The sequence below is a fragment of the Mus pahari genome, chromosome 2 (genome assembly GCF_900095145.1).
Source record: "Mus pahari chromosome 2, PAHARI_EIJ_v1.1, whole genome shotgun sequence".
In the NCBI taxonomy this organism is placed as follows: domain Eukaryota; kingdom Metazoa; phylum Chordata; class Mammalia; order Rodentia; family Muridae; genus Mus; species Mus pahari.
Window position 1 is genome coordinate 33,440,547 of NC_034591.1, and position 17,051 is coordinate 33,457,597.

At 37.7% G+C, this 17,051-nt stretch overlaps 1 protein-coding gene across 2 annotated transcripts in view; it reads right to left on the reverse strand.

Moving 5' to 3' along the window:
- The window catches only part of Thsd7a (thrombospondin type 1 domain containing 7A), a 388,294-nt gene that overhangs the window by 43,261 nt on the left and 327,982 nt on the right, over nucleotides 1-17,051 (reverse strand). For both annotated transcript variants that reach the window (XM_021190560.2, XM_029534932.1), the window contains exons 12-13: nucleotides 15,374-15,568; nucleotides 13,735-13,998 (exon numbers count right to left, since the gene is read on the reverse strand). In XM_021190560.2, the coding sequence (XP_021046219.1) occupies nucleotides 13,735-13,998; nucleotides 15,374-15,568 (459 nt within the window). The remainder of the gene's footprint in view (nucleotides 1-13,734; nucleotides 13,999-15,373; nucleotides 15,569-17,051) is intronic.

Sequence of the window (17,051 nt, forward strand, 5' to 3'; positions counted from 1 at the left end):
TGATATTTTGACTTCTTCCTTTGCAATTTGGATCTCCTTGACCTCCTTTTGTTATCTAATTGCTCTGGCTAGGACTTCAAGTACTATATTAATTTGGTAGGGAGAAAGTGGACAGCCTTGTCTAGTCCCTGATTTTAGTGGGATTGTTTCCAGCTTCTCTCCATTTACTTTGATGTTGGCTACTGGTTTGCTGTAGATTGCTTTTATTATGTTTAGATATGGGCCTTGAATTCCTGATCTTTCCAAGACTTTTATCATGAATGGGAGTTGGATTTTGTCAAATGCTTTCTCAGCATCTAATATGATAATCATATGGTTTTTGTTTTTGAGTTTGTTTATAAAGTGGATTACATTGATCGATTTCTGTATATTATACCATCCCTGCATCCCTGGAATGAAGCCTACTTGGTCATGATGGATGTTTGTTTTGATGTATTCTTGGATTCAGTTTGCGAGAATTTTATTGAGTATTTTTACATTGATATTCACAAGGGAAATTGGTCTGAAGTTCTCTTTGTTGGGTCTTTATGTGTTTTAGGTATCAGAATTATTGTGGCTTCATAGAATGAATTGGGTAGAATACCTTCTGTTTATATTTTGTAGAATAATTTGAAGAGTATTGGTATTAGGTCTTCTCTGAAGGTGTGTTAGAACTTTGCACTAAACCCATCTGGTCCTGGGCGTTTTTTTGGTGGGGAGACTATTAATGACCGCTTTATTTCTTTAGAGGATATAGGACTGTTTAGGTTATTAACCTGATCCTGATTTAACTTTGGCACCTGGTATCTTTCTAGAAATTTCTCCATTTCATCCAGGTTTTCCAGTTTTGTTGAGTATAGCCTTTTGTAGAAGGATATGATGGTGTTTTGGATTTCCTCAGGATNTGTTGTTATGTCTCACTTTTCATTCCTGATTTTGTTAATTAGGATACTGTCCCTATGCCCTCTAGTGAGCGAGTACCATTCTTAATCACAGTCTCTGACTGCTAACTAAAATACTATTCTATCTAGCAAAAAGTTATTTTACTTAGCAAAATTATTATTATTTTATTTAGCAAAAAATATATACTACTAAAATAGTGTTTACTATTTTGAAATCTTACAAAGCAGAATACTTTTACTTTTAAAAACTATGTAACTAGAATTACACAGTGCTGTGGTTTAGATATAAAGTGTTTCCATAATGTCCTCATGGGTTGAATATTGGTTCTAGCTAGTGGAGCCAACCATTCACAAATGATCATAATGATTAAGCTCTAACTTCATCAATGAACAAGTCTAGTGATGGAGTTATCATTTGAAGTGATGAAAAGTTGGACCTGGGGTGTAGACACTGCATCGAGAGGTGCATTTGCTGTATCTAGCACTCTTGGAGACACTTGGGTTGCAATCAGGTGAATATGGGGTCACTCTCCTTTTCCAACCCATTCTGCCTAACCACAGGACAGAAACTATAAGCTAGCTAAAAAGTCACTGTCAACTGTAAAACTGCAATCCAAAATAAACCCTTCCTCTTTGGTTTCCATGGATACCCTTTTACAGCAACAGAAAGCTTACTAACTCACAGTATTTGTTCATTTGTAGTCGTTGTTTTCACTCCGTATTGCAGGGTGAGCTTCCTGCATATTCTGTATGTTGTTGGGGATTGTTTATTATAAATGATGTGTTATATTTAACTGTGGTGATGTGTTATATCTTATTCATTCATTCTATTGCTTTGTGAGCATGGAAGGTAATATTAATACATCTGGTATGAATTTTTCAGAACATGTATTTTGGTTAGTTAAGTATATACTTTGATGCGTGTATTCACAGGAGAGAGACAGATGTGATGGGGGCATATATATTATATTACTTTATTGTAAGTGAAGTATGAAACAATTTTAACAATATAATCACATTCCTCAGAAAATTGGAAATAGATCTACCTAAAGACCTAGCTCTTGGGCATATACTGAAAAGATGCCCCACCAATGTCACAGGGGCATGTGTTCTACTATGTTCATAGTGGCCTTATTTGTGATAACCATAAGCTGGAAATAACCCAGATGTTCCACAATGGAAGACTGGATACAGAAAATGTGGTTCATTTACACAATATAATACTACTCAGCTACTAAGAATGAAGACATCATGAGTTTTGCAGGTAAATGGATACAACAAGAAAATATCATACTCAGTGAGGTAACTCAAACCTAAAAGAACATGCATGGTATATACTCACTAATAAGTGGATACTAGCCAAAAAAAAAAAAAAAAAAGTACAGAATACCCAGGATACAATCAATAGAACTCAAGAAGATTAACAAGCTGAAGGATCTAAGGAAGGATGCCTTAATTCCACTGGGGGTGGGGGGAGAAAGCAATCACAGGGGGAGAGGGCAGAGGGACAGAGGGGCCTGGGAGAGGAAACAGGGAGGAGAAAAGGGAACATGATCAGGTATTGGTGATGGGGAGAACTGGAGTAAAGCCCTGAGGACCAGCAGAAAGAATGGAAACAGGCAACTTTGGGAGGAAGGAGGTAGGGAGGATCCTCTAGAATGTGCCAGAGAACTGGAAGGTGAGAGACTCTCTGGACACAAAGGGAAGGGACCATAGATGAAATACCCTATAGTGAAGAGAGGGATCTTGTAGTGTCCACCACCAACAGAAAGACAGGGCATCAAGTGAATCTATGGGGTTGCCATTCCACAGTCAAAATCTCTGACCCAGAATTGTTCCTGTCTGAAAGAACTGCAGGAGCAAAAAAGAGAAGCGTCTGAGGGAATGGAGGCCCAGCAACAGGCCCCAGCTTGATTCCAGCTCAAAGGGGAAGCTCCAAGGCCTGACACTATTACTGATGTTATGGTGTGCTTATAGACAGGAGCCTGGCTGGCATGGCTGCCCTCCGAAAGAGGCCCCATAAGCACTTGAAAGAGTCAAATGCAAATACCCATCCAATGGACAGAAGTCAGGACCCCTGTGGCTGAATTAGGGAAAAGCTGGAAGAAGCTGAGGAAGAGGGTGACCCCATAGGAAGACCAGTAGTCTGAGAAATCCAGGGGATCCGGGTTGGTTGAGACACTGAGCTCCCAACCTGATAGCATACACCAACTGATATGAGGACTCCAAAACATATATAGCAGAGGACTGCCTGGTCTGGCCTCAATATGAGAAGAAGCACTTAATCTTTGAGAGACTTGAGGCTCTAGGGAGTGGGGAAGTCTGGTAGGATGGGGGTGGAGGGATCGGACATCCTCTTGGAGACTGGGGAGGAGGTATGGGATGAGAAACAGTCAGAAGGCAGACTGGGAGAGGGTTAACGACTGGGGTGTAAAAAATATTAAAGCGCCAGGTGTGGTGGCACAGACCTTTAATCCCAGCACTATGGAGGCAGAGGCAGGCAGATTTCTGAGTTCGAGGCTAGCCTGTTCTACAAAGTGAGTTCCAGGACAGCCAGGGCTACACAGTAAAACCCTGTCTGGACCTCCCCCAAATATTAAAGAATAATAATTAAAAAAATGAATGAGGCACAATAAAAATTTCCAAAAGAATGCCAGACCATCTTGTGGAGAGCAGATGTTCCTGCCTTTGGGAGCTGTGGATTGCTATAGACAGGCATAGGTGAGAATGCTGCTTTGAATATACATTTGATTCTGAAGGCTTCTAATGTATTCATAAACATCTAGAAGAAAGTCTAACAAAGAACCAGAGGGATACTTCAAAATACTGTTTACTAAAAATTTAAAAAGAGTAGTTATTATTTTAATAAATTGAAGTGATTTACCTTATGTTGATTTTAACTGTGGTTTGAGTGGGAAAACAAGCCATGGTTAGCGTTTTGGGTAGACCCCTCTCAATGCCTAGATCCTTTGTTCTATAAAGATTTAACGGGTTTGTCTTCAGACTAATTCATTTTGGGTTATTGAAGATTAAGGTATAAAAGTTTTATATCTGATTTTCCAATAGTATATTCCAGAAAACATTTCAAAATCCTCTACTAAACTTTTAAAGGGCACAAATTATAAAATAAGATAAAGAGAAATCAACAGCATAATATATTTTCCAATCTCTTATTTTTATTTCCCAATGTATTCATTCAATAATTGCCTGTCGCGTTTATCTGGCACTATTAAAATCCTTAATGCTGCCAGTGAACTGCCAGATAAGCATTCCCTTGCCTGGTCTACTGAGATCATTTTTGAGGGCAATTAACATCAAACAATCACAGGAGATGGAACATTTCAAGCATTTTAAGGCTAAATAAATTGCTGGCAACTTATTGCAATTTATAGTTTCTGAGGAATGCTAAAACAAAATAAATGACAATGTTTAGGGTGTTAAAACTTTTAGCAATTCAACAGCAATTCTGATACTCAAGAAAAATCAAGCTGAGATTTCTGATCATATGCTTTGAAGCCTTTATATGTTGTTACTACTTCTTCAGTTTGAAAAATAAAAAACAACAAAAACCCACAAACTATTGGAAGCTTCAAGGGGCAGCCACAGGACAAACTGCCTTTGAGACATATGCAATCACCTCATTCATTTGAATTATGAACATGCAGATAAAGGAGCTGTCAACAACCTTCACAATTAGTAAATTATGTTCCTAAAAGGTGCACTGCAGATGATTAAATAATTCATTCTGAAAGCACATAGAACATATTGGTTAGTATAATTTACAGCTCTGTGAATGAGTCACTCCAGTGCAGTCTCTGAAACATCTGGATTAGTCTAAAAAGTCAGTCTCTCTCTCTCTCTCTCTCTCTCTCTCTCTCTCTCTCTCTCTCTCTCTCTCTCTCNTCTCTCTCTCTCTCTCTCTCTCTCTCTCTCTCTCTCCACACACACACACACACACACACACACACACACACACACGCACACTGAATATGAATACAACCAAAACCAGGGTAATTCAAGTAGCCTTTTATCAGGGAATGAAATAAACCCAAAAATCGTGTTTTGTAAATGACATGTTCAAAACTGGTAATTGGATAAATTATAGAAAATAAAACTATAACATATATAACTAAACTCCAATATCTCAATGTTCTACTCAAGCTCGTATATTTGATGAAAAGTTGTGAATCAACATTGGGCGATTAATTATCATAGTGAAGTATGTAGGCACATATAACCAAAATGCCATTTTGATCTTATGTGTTTGCTTTAGGTGCATTTGCAGGTCCAGCTCTTCATATTTACTGTGTACTTATGCACAGTATGGAAAATTTCATCATCGTTAGGAAAGCTGAAGGATTATGTTATGTTACTTCTATACCACGTCTACTCAATAACCAAATATATCCAGATTTGTTTAGGTATATCCATGTACAAACAAAATAGAATTCTATATACACTCATATAAAGAATTCTACAGATTTCACAGTTGCAATATAACACTGAATAATTCTGTAGGTGGATAAAGAGCTCGCATGGGGGGTAGAGAGGTGGCCCAGCAGGATGCATTACTTGCTTCCAAGCTTGAAGACCTAGCTTCCAACCTGGGAGCCCACATGATGGAAAAAGAGAACTTGCTTTTATGAGTTATTCTTTGACCTCCATTTATGTTGTGGCACATCTTCCCCCCTCCCATACACACAATAAGCAAATGAGTAAATAAATAAGTTAACATGGATGTCACCCATATTCACTTTCTATTCTTTTTAAACTTCATTTATTTAATGTATGAGTGTTCTGCTGTATATATAACCACCTGCCTGAAGATGGCATCAGATCCCATTACAGATGGTTGTGAGCCACCATGTTCTTGCTGGGAATTGAACTCATGACCTCTAGAAGAACAGCCAGTTCTTAAACGCTGAGCCATCTCACCAGCCATGTCCACATTTTCACTGGATATAGTGCATAGATGGTCCCATTGCTCCTTTGGATGGCATTAGAAGCAATGAGAAGTCAAAGGTTAACAGAAAGAGTGTAAAGATACAATGGCAGAAAGCATTGGTAGATAGATAGCTTCTCTACTCTTTGTTTATTATTCAGCAGAGTGAATTATTCTAAGCTGTTAAATTTATTCTAAGCAGTGCAATATGCTCATCCCCAAACCAGAAAACAAATCTGACCATGGAGAGGGTATTAAAGATTACACTGGACATCCTAGCCTGAGGAGCTCTGTGGAACCATTTTAAGAACTACATTTTCAAGCAGAGAGATGAGTTGAAGTGTGGTGATAAGACCTGCTGGCTAGTTCTATGTTAATTAGACATAAGCTAGAGTCAACAGAGAAAAAAGAGTCTCAAATGAGAAAATGTCTCCACTAGATCAGGCTGTAAGTAATTCTCTAAGGCAGTGGCTCTCAACTTTCCTGATCTTGCGACCTTCTAGGACAGTTCTCCATTTTGGGATGACCCCCAACTATAAAATTATTTTGTGGCTACTTCATAACTGTAATTTTGCTATTATGAATCATAATGCAGACATCTGTGTTTTCCAATGGTCTTAAGGGATTCCTGTGGAAAAGTCATTCTGCCCTCAAAGGGATCAAGAAATGAAGTTGTAGTTTCTGAATTAGTGCTTGATGGAGGAACATCCATCCCATTGTGGGTGGTGCCATCCCCGGGTTGGTGGCATTGGGTTCTATAAAAAAAAGCAGGCTGAGCAAACCATGAGGAGCAAGCCGGTAAGTAATACCCCCTTCATAGCCTCTAACTCAGCTCCTGGCTCAGGTTCCTGCCCTTTGAGTTCCTATCCAGATTTCCTTTGATGATGAACTGTGATGTGGAAACATAAGCTGAGTAAACCCTTTACTCCACAGGTTGATTTGGTCCTGGCTTTTTATCACAGCAATAGAAACCCCAACTAAGGAACAAGCACACACACACACAAACCAGCAAGGACAGGGGCTTTCCTGTCACATGTGCCATGAACTGTAGCTGTGGTGAACTTTCCAAGTCTCTTGCCCTTTACCTCCATGATGGGTCTACAGGGAGCCCCTGGAATAGAGAGCCAAGTCCACATCCAGCTCAAATCAGCTTCTGCTCCATGGCTCTTTCATTGTGCTGGGTGTCCCTTGTGAGTCTGATTTCTCTGACTCTTCAAGTTTGAATTGTGTTATCCCATGGGAAAGTCAGATGTGTACTTTTAAATAACTAACTGCACAAAAGCAATACTGTTTGTGTACTCCATCAAATGAAAACTTAAAAATTCTGAAATGAGCTAAATAAGTTCTCATAACTGAATATGCTTTTGGAAATATTAAAACTCCATTTCCATTTGTTTATAAAGCTCTCTTCATTGTCTCTTGATTTAATGAAACATGCTCATCCTGCGCTACACGTGTTCCCCATGACAGGATCAGTTTCTTACTCAATTTTGTTTCTAAGTAACCTCTAATATAAAACTTATGTCCTCCTTAGAATCCCATCAGGAAAGTAATACGTTTCAGTTCTGTTGTGCTGAGTGTTCATGTGTACTATCTGAAAAAAAAATCTATTTTTCTAATTTCATTTTTTTTTTTTTTTTTTAATCAGATATGTTTTGAATTTGAGTCATCTGTAATGCACAAACTCTCAGACTGGATCTATGTAAATTGGATATTAAACTGACATCTTCCTCATCTGACATGCTTTTCTCTTCTAAGTTTTGCTGATGAGCCTTTCTGTCCCCACATATTTTAATAGTAAGCAGCATCACACTCGTAGCACTTGCTCTGGAGATCCTGACCAAGGAGACACCGTCTGGTGTTGACGGTCCTTTGCTTTGGCCATGAAAACCTGCATCTGATTTGAAATAATTTCAGTATTAAGGCTGAAGGAGGGGAGATGAGGATGAGTAGGGTGTTAGTAATAGTGACAACTGCTACCACACAAGGGTATAACTTACAAGATGAAAACACTTATTAACACATGACAATTCTATTTATCCAAAGTTTGGTATTTGTGCACTATAAAATACTTTGTACTGATAATAAATTTGAAAAAATATTAAATTTGTTTAACTTAAATATTTTATGGATCTATTTTTCTTTTCACTACTGGTCTTGTACGGAAAACTACGTTAAGCAAATTCTGTATGAGTGACTTTGGTTATAGTGAGAGTTTTTGCAAAATAACGAACTTGAATGGGTATGCTGTGAATCCCATAGGTGCTTGCAAAATCAACTATTAAAGCCATTCAATGCTGTGTAGCCCCTTCTGTGTTGTTATCATTGGTTAGCATAGTAGGCAAAGAAAGAAAGCAGGGATGATATAATACAAATTGCCCTCTTTCAAAATTAATGTTAAGATGACATTAACATCACCCTAATAAAGTCTATAGAGAAACTATTCAGAACCTTAGCTTTGATGTGCCAGAAAGCAAATATAATAGACAAAGAAACAAAATGAAAATATACAATGCAGTCTACAAAACATGCCAGCTATCTGAAAGCAATGGAAGGTTAGGGACGCACTGGGTCTTGACTATTGAAGTCTCCAAGTAAAATGTGTCTGACACCTTTAAGGTAACTTGTGATTTGTTTACAAAAAGAACAGCATATAACTTGGGGCAAGCTAAGCTGAAAACTGCTCCAGCTAAGCTGAAAACACTGTCCCCTTTCAATGCTTTGACCGATATATTGTGAATTTTGATGGATAGATAGGCATAAGTTATTTTTATGATTTTAAGAGTTTTCTTCTTTATGCATGAAAAATGTCATAATAAAATGCCAAAGGTGTATTGGGTCATAAAATTTGGAATGGTTTTATTGATTAAAGTTCATTTAGGGGCCAGCAAATGGCTCAGGGGATTAAAGAGCCTGCCTTTAACAGGCCCGCTGTCATACCCATCAAAACTTTCCATGACTGATTATCAATGTATGGGCATGTAGAGGTGTAAACTGTCTCACCTCTAACAGAGGACCCACTTAAGGTTCTGCAGGGCAGTTTCTCTCTGACAGTTCCTGATTCCTTTCTATCTTCAACAACCTGAGACACACTTGATGCAGGGTGGTATTCCTCAGTCTGCTGCAAATGTTTAGCAGTGGCTACCTGTGATCTTGTTGAGATGCAGATTCTGCCTCTGCACATTTGCAGGGAAGCATATTGTTATAGTTACAACAGTTTCTCCATCTTCCCTAAACCATTGTTTGCATAGCTAAGATTTAGAACAACATTCAAATAAAAGGGCTTCTGCTATCCCATTTTTGCAAATAAAGTATTCCTGGAACACAGCTCTGCCCAGTGGCACACAGTTTGTTCACAGCCCCTTTTTTTTCTACAACCCTACAAGTTGCAGCAATGGCAATGAGTCACAAATTCTAAAATATCTGTTATCTGACCCTTTGGGAAAACATTTAGTTACAAGTAATTTAACATAATACTCAGTTATTGAGTTTCCTCATGGTCTATCTGTGTTGCAACTCTTTGATATTTTTAATAGTTGTTATTTTATGTTAAGCCACACACTTACCAATGAGACTCATGGAAAAAGTAACCTAATTGTTTACTTGGTATTAACAGTGATTTGACATTATAATTGACTTCAACCTTAGGCTACTTACTGACACTGAATTATGGCTTAAATACTGCCTATTCAAAAGAGTAAACAAATTTTCTTGAGAAACTATAAAGACAATTTTCAAGGAGGAGTGATGTGAGTTGGAAACTTTAAGATATAAAACACATCTTTCAGGGAAAACAGTTGGAAGAATTATTCCTTACTTTCAGAGTCCAATATCTCAAACTCTCAATGAAACTTGTCAACACACTTGGAAAACTCAAGACATCATGATTCCACAGGAATCAAAAGTTAAGCTATTATACAATCAGACTAGAACAGAACAGGGAGCTTTACCAATGAAAGAATTTTTTATTACATAGGTATTATTGGTCTAATTGAATAGGATTACTGTGTGGCTATTATTTTTTCTCCCATGTAGTGGACATATTGGAACTTGGACATTGGATCAGAATCACCTAGTCGTTTTGCAGCACATGTTGCTTTCGTTTGTTCTAAGGATCACCACAGTTTTTAGTGATCCACTTGTTGTCTTCCAGAAGCATGCTACATGGGGAGGGTGACTAGAGGTAAGAAAGTACTACAGTGTCCCTGATCAACTCTAAGGGCACTAGGAATCAACCCTGTTGACATTAAAAACTTCTCTCGAGTATTCCATGCATTTATACATTCTGGAAATGTCTACTGTGCATCAACTCTTCCAGAAGCTAAGAACATATTAGGGAGTATAGGAGTCTAATGTGTTCTAGAAAATCTATGTGTATGCATGGTAGATGAAAACACATATAATGAATATACAAGGTAAACTGTATGGTATGTTTACAGGGTGATGCATGACTTACAAATACCAGTTGAAGAACAGAATGAGAGATTTTAGAGTGCTGGGTCAGTTGAGAAGTTGCATGATAAAGTTTTCTCACGTATACTTGAATGGAATTTCGCATGTATATATTGCATATGACAAGTAACCTCTAAAATATTAAGGTGAACTAACATCATTGTTTTAAGTTTTATAATGGAAAGAACAAAAGTTTATGTAATCTTAAACTATACACTGAGATCTGATCTTATTAAAAGACAAAAAAAAAAAATCAGATTTGATTGTGGGAATATAATTGTAGCTTTTCTCAGCCTAGAGTCTATCATCACAAGAAAGCCTAAGCTACAGTAATAAAACTGTGCTCCAAGTTGAAGAAACTAAAAAGGGGTGGCCACATGGAAAATAGTCTAAACTAACATATGATTAAACCCGGGAAAGTCGAATTACATAACTCTGTAATTACTAATAACATAAGTCACAGAGGATGGACAGCAGAGGTTTGACAGAACTGCCCCAAGGCAAGTGAGAATTGAATAAGAGATTAATTCATTGACTCCATACAATAGGGGTCAACTTTATGCTTAAATTGAAGCAGGGAGATGGTTTTTCTCCAAGCCACATAAAGCTCCACATCGATGATCCATCTAAAAAGTTGATTTGGCTTTGAGATGGCAGAGAGCAATGCAGAGCAGGCCTAGAACTGTGCAGCCAATTTTGACAATCCTCAAACTATCAAACAGATGGAATATAATGAAGACAAGTGTAAAACAGAAATCTCTCCAAAGGGATGAAATTTCCTTAGCTAGTCCTTAGAACTGGTGTTCGTAAATATTAATACAAGTGAAAAGAGATTGAAGATGAGGATGAAGACGGGGCACTGTCATCATTAAAGATGACAGAGTCACAGAAGAACATATATGGTTGTGAGCCACCAGGAGGTTGCTGGGAATTGAACTCAGAACCTCTGGAAGAGTAGTCAATGCTCTTAACCTCTGCACCATCTCTCCAAATTGGGATACAGCTCAAGGGGAAGCCTGGGTCCCTGAGACTGTTACTGATGCTGTGTGCACTTGCACACAGGAGCCTAGCATGGCTGCCCTCTGAGAAACCCAACAAGCAGCTGAAAGAGTCAGAGGCAGATACTAGCAGCCAACCAATGGATGGAAGCTGGGTTCTCTGTGGTTGAATTGGGGAAAAGCTGGAAGATGCTGAGAAGGGTGACCCCAGGGGAATACCAGCAGTCTCAACTAACCTGGACCCCCGAGATCTCTCAGATACTCAGCCTTCAACTAGGCAGCATACACCAGCTGATATGAGGTCCTGACGCATATACAGCAGAGGACTGCTGGTTCTTGCCTCAGTGAGAGAAGATGCACCTGACCCTAGAGAGACTTGAGGGCACAGGAAGTGGGAGGGTCTGCTGGGATGGGGCTGGGGCTGGGGACATTCTCTTGGAGACTTGGAGGGTGGAAGGGGAGAGGAGGTATGGAATGGAAAGTGGTGGTGGGGGAGGGGCAGACCAGGAGAGGGATGAAGTCTGGACTGTAAAAAAGGATTAAAAAATTAAATAAAATAAAAAAATAAAAAATAAATATTTATCATGAAAATAAAAGAGCACAGATGGAATGGTTTTCTTGGTGAAGACTTTCAAACTCATGGGATTCTTTTGCTGTTTGTATCTCTCCTGGAAAGAAGAGCTACATTCTCTATGCCTCAACTCGGTAACACTAAGGTGAGACATCTGTGTTTCGCTAATTTCAATGGCATTTCTGTCTTAAACCTTTTAATTATGTGTCTTAGTAACATTTACTAGATAACAAATTGCGATAACCAAACATTGGTTCATAAGCACTGGAATTATATGCAGCTCAGTGGTAAAATACTTACCTTGCACACACATAGTTCTGCTTATGATCTCCATCACCTTAAAAAAAGTTAAATCATTTTCTTTTCCAGTCCTAAAATATGATTGCTAAAGTTCTCATGCATCTAATTAGTAGACCAGAGTAAAAGCAGAACTATGTGAAAGGCATTCTGAAAGCTCAGGGCAATGTTCAAAACAATTATTATCTCAGCAAATCACTACATAGAACAAATTAAATGTGAACAAATAATGCAGTTCAAGAGAAACTCAATTTAAATGATCTTCACTTTCATATTGAATAACAATTCAAAATTTTATACATTATCATCTCAAAGTTGGAAAGGTGTCTCTATCTTTAGAATCTAATTGATAACATTTCTGTTATTTGATGCTGACTATAAAATCATGTTGCTTTTACAGATATTCTCAGAGTTTAAACCAAATTCTCTTAACAGCAATTACTCCAAATGCAAAAATCTTCCATTTAGCAATGAACTCATACTATCCTGAGAAATATATCTATAACTTCATCTTTGATGATTCTTCGGGGTTTGCAAAAACAAGAGCTATGAGGTAATGTTAAAATAAGGAGCAAGATTTCCAGAACCTCCTTTGTTGGGGAAGGCTTAAGAGACAGGAAGAAATATGTCGGCATGATGCTTTGAGAATTTATAAATGTGAAATGAAACTATTAGCTTGCATTGTCCTCTGGACCATATACTAAAACTAGACTAGCCTTTTTTTAACAGCAGAAGTTATTTCAGCAAGGTTGGAGGGTAACTGCTGTGGTGTTGCTCCTAGCCATTTAATTTTTCCATTCTTGGTCACTTCTATAACAAGGTGAGACATCGCTGTCTGAATTTTGAAAAAAAAAATCCACCTGGAGCTCAGGCTAACACACTATAAAATGACTTCATTCCATTAAAAAGCAGATATATTAAAGTTTAAAAATGGTAGTGATGCATTGCTATTGCTACATTCAGATCAAAACTTAAGGATTCATTGTGTACACTGGCTTCGAGTAGCCACTAAATACACTCTTTCGACAACTAAATCATTGTCCCTGTGGTTTAGTTTACAAAAGAAAAATAGGCATAGTTCCCTAGAAGTAATTTTTGCTTTTCCCCCCTGGTCTCGACTGGACTATGAACAGATGTTTGAGAGTTTTTGCCTTTTTTGTCTGCTTTAATGTCATTATGGGCATACTGCAAAGTTTGCCAGTTGGGTTGTTAAAGTCTCCCCCATTTAAAAGTTCAATCTGCTGTTTGTATTAGAATCTTACATATTCCCAGTCCCTTTCTGTTCACATACCAGTTGGGGATTGTTGGGTCTGCTGGATGAAGTCTGTTGATAAGTCCTACGAGAATGTTCTATAACTATTCTTGCCTTCATGTGTGAGAGTGTGGGCCCCATAATGCTGAATAGAAGCAATTTGGGACCATCTGATAATGCTTGAGTCTTATATCCTGTTATAAACAGAGGGTGGTCTGTGTGGCGCTCATTATTCTAGTTAGAAAACACTTCTGCAAACTTTCCTATATGCTCTATGATACAGGTGTATTTTATCTACATTACCAAAGAGCAACACGAACACTGCAGTGAGATTGGGTTACCATGGCTGTTGCATCGCGATGTTTCCACAAGTCTGCCATTTTGATCGTAGCACGCCATCGCTTGGTAACGGTATCCTTGCCCACATTCCTTGCTGTCGCCTTGTACCTTCATTCCCAGCAGCACCTCAGCCTTCCCTTCCGGTAAAATACAGTCTGACCAGTTCCCCACCGGCTGTGCATTATATTTGTCACAGGGACAATACTGGGTCTCGATCAGAGGGTACAAATGAGAGTTTTTACATTTTTCCTTCTTTTTACTTTTTCCTGTGGGAGAGAATTATGTTGGAAAATATGTCATTAATTTCTAGCTTCCTTAGATTTTTCACATTCTTATAATTCCTTTCTTTGCTTTTGATTTTATTCAGTAGTGGCCTATAAATAAGTGATATCTTTTCATTTCTAAGTGCTTTCTAAATACATTTTTTGCTGATATTGGATGCTTTGTGCCTTGCACAGTAAAATTTTTCTTATTTTCTCATTTAAAAATAGTCCACTTTGCATAAAGAATTGCAGTTGGTTTTGATACTCTTTGCAATGTTGAAATCCTCATGTTTGTCCTGACTCAGGAGTTTGTGGCAATTGCACTAACCTCTTCTGTTTAATATATGCAAAAATGCAGGATGTAGAAAGATAGATACTTCACTGGATTACATTCCTTTCTGCTGACTGCAGATAGCTGGCAGAGTTTCATGGGATTATAATTTAGAATTGGAGATTTAAGGTTAATATTTTGGCATATTATTTTGAATCTTGCAAAATTTCTGAATAGCAGTCATTTTGACATACTTGATGACAAATACAGACAATAGCAGTAGTACTCAAAGAGATTTGTGCATCAGAATAAATAAAACTTACAAAAAGTTTTGAATAAAAAGAAATTACCTTTTAAAAAATCATTATATAAGTTGTATATGTACTTTAAAATTATATACTTAATTATCCTAGTAATATCATATGAAATATTCATGATATGTAATTTTAATTTTGTCATATATAATATATTTCAAAGTTATATTATAATTTTAATTATATATTATCTATATATTTATAGATTTATATATTATAATAATCTATATAATCATCAGTATTTAGTTTGTGTTTTGCCCCTGACAGTGTGTTCAATTGCATCCTGCTTCAGTGAATTCTCTTGTCTTCTAAACTGCTAATCAGGTCTTTGCTTACTCCATTTTTTTTTTAACTTTTTAAAGCACTTGTGATTTTGTGTTTGAATGCAGGTTTCATACACAGAATTACTGCTGCATTTCTCATTGTAGGATATAAGTTATGAGCTGAGGCAATGGTAGTAAGAACAAGCCGGTTTGAAAAAGGGTAGCCTCTACTCTTTGCTCTAGACACTACACACTTCCTAGGCAAGGCACTAAAGCTGCATGTTTAAAGAGAACAACCTTCTATTATTTGTTGCATAGGGAATAAGCTGCTTTTTTCTATCTCCTCAAATAATATACTTCTATCACTGTTACCTTCCATTAAAATACACACCTGAATTGACTGAAATATTCAGTATAAATGCAGCAATAATAAGGGCATTCAAATATACTCACAGAATGCTCCTGGTTTGAGTTTTATTGTATTTTTCTGCCATGATAAGAGTTGCATTTAGCATTGCAATTATTCTTACCAACAATAGCACGCTTTCTGGTCCTAACTGCACCGCAGTCTCCGTTGCATGAAGAAAACTTGGACCAGCTGGTAAATTGACAGTCATCCTGGCAGGGGACCTGGCAAGCCTGGGTCAGGGCTGGCACAGGGCCTGCATACTGGAGGCACTCCTGGATGCTAGCCTGCCCTCCATCTTGCTTTCGACAAGTAATGGCTAAAAGAAAAGCATGTGTCTAATTACTCCATAATTTAAAAATTAATAGCATTTTCACAGAGTGAGAAATTCTCTTCTAATTCCTAGTTTACTATACAAATGTGGTTAGAGTACTTCTAAGAATCACAGTAGACACAAGTGTGTTTGTATGTGTGTGTGTGTGTGTGTGTGTGTGTGTGTGTGTATGTGTGTGTGTATACGCACACGTGCACGCACGCTGTGAGTGCACATTTGAAGGCCAGATTCTGATACGAAGTGCTTTCTTCTATCTCTTTCTGCTTATTTTTGAGACAGGGTCTATCACAGAAGCTGGGGCTCAAACATTGTCAAGACTGTCCAGCTTACAAGCAGCTAGAATCCTCTGGCCCTTTCTCACCTAGCACTGGGATTATAGTCACCTTCTATCTAACCCTGCTTTTTTATGTGGGTGCTAGGAATCAAACTAAGATTCTTATGCTTGTGCAACAAGCACTTTACTCACTGAGCCATCTCCTAACCTTGATATTTTTCTTTAAATAACACATTCATTGGCTCCTTTGGCACAGGAAAACATTCCAACACATACACACACAGATACCCATTTACACCAAACACATAGATACACATACACAACATACCCACAGACACAGTCATTGTTGTACATACCCACACCACACCCACAGACACAGATACCCCCCTACACACATAAAGATACACAGACACACAGACACAAACACACACACACACACACACACACATATACATACACTCACACAGATACCCACACCCACATTCACAGATACACACAGAGTCACAGACACAAACACACACATACACGCACACCAGAACAGAAACATATACATAGATACATATACTTAGTGACATTTCACTAGATTCTATGAGTGATTTAAATTTATTTCATGTATGGGTTAGATTTAGAAATTAATTTTAGTAAAGAAATTATTCTAGTTTATAGTGAACATGGAGTATTTGCTTTAGTGCTTGAAGCAAATAAGAAGTCTCCAATGTTGTTTTAGGACATAAACCAATCTACATTTTCTGTCTACAGAGGTCTCAGTGGCTGCCTGTTGGTTAGTGAATGGCAGTGGGAGAGCACGTTTATGCAACTCGTGGTAGAGCCACAATGGCACAGAAAGCACTATTCTCTTCCACATTGAGAGTACACTAGTGTGTCTGACAGGAGATTGTATCAAAGCTCTCAATCCCTTCTGACCCCAAGCTCTTCACATTGCAGAAATATCAATGCTGGATTTAAAAATAAGATTGGAAACTCTTAACAAGCTTTATTTAGCACATTACTAGTAGAATTCTCATGACTACCTCTGGAGTCTATTGATGATAAAAGAGTTTTCATTCACATAGTGGTCCATTTCAACATTGTTCCAGTAGTATTTTAAAACAAGAAAGAGTTTTATCATATATAAAACACAGATAGATAATGTTTGTTATGTAACAGATCTTTTTTTTTTTTTTTTTTTTTTTT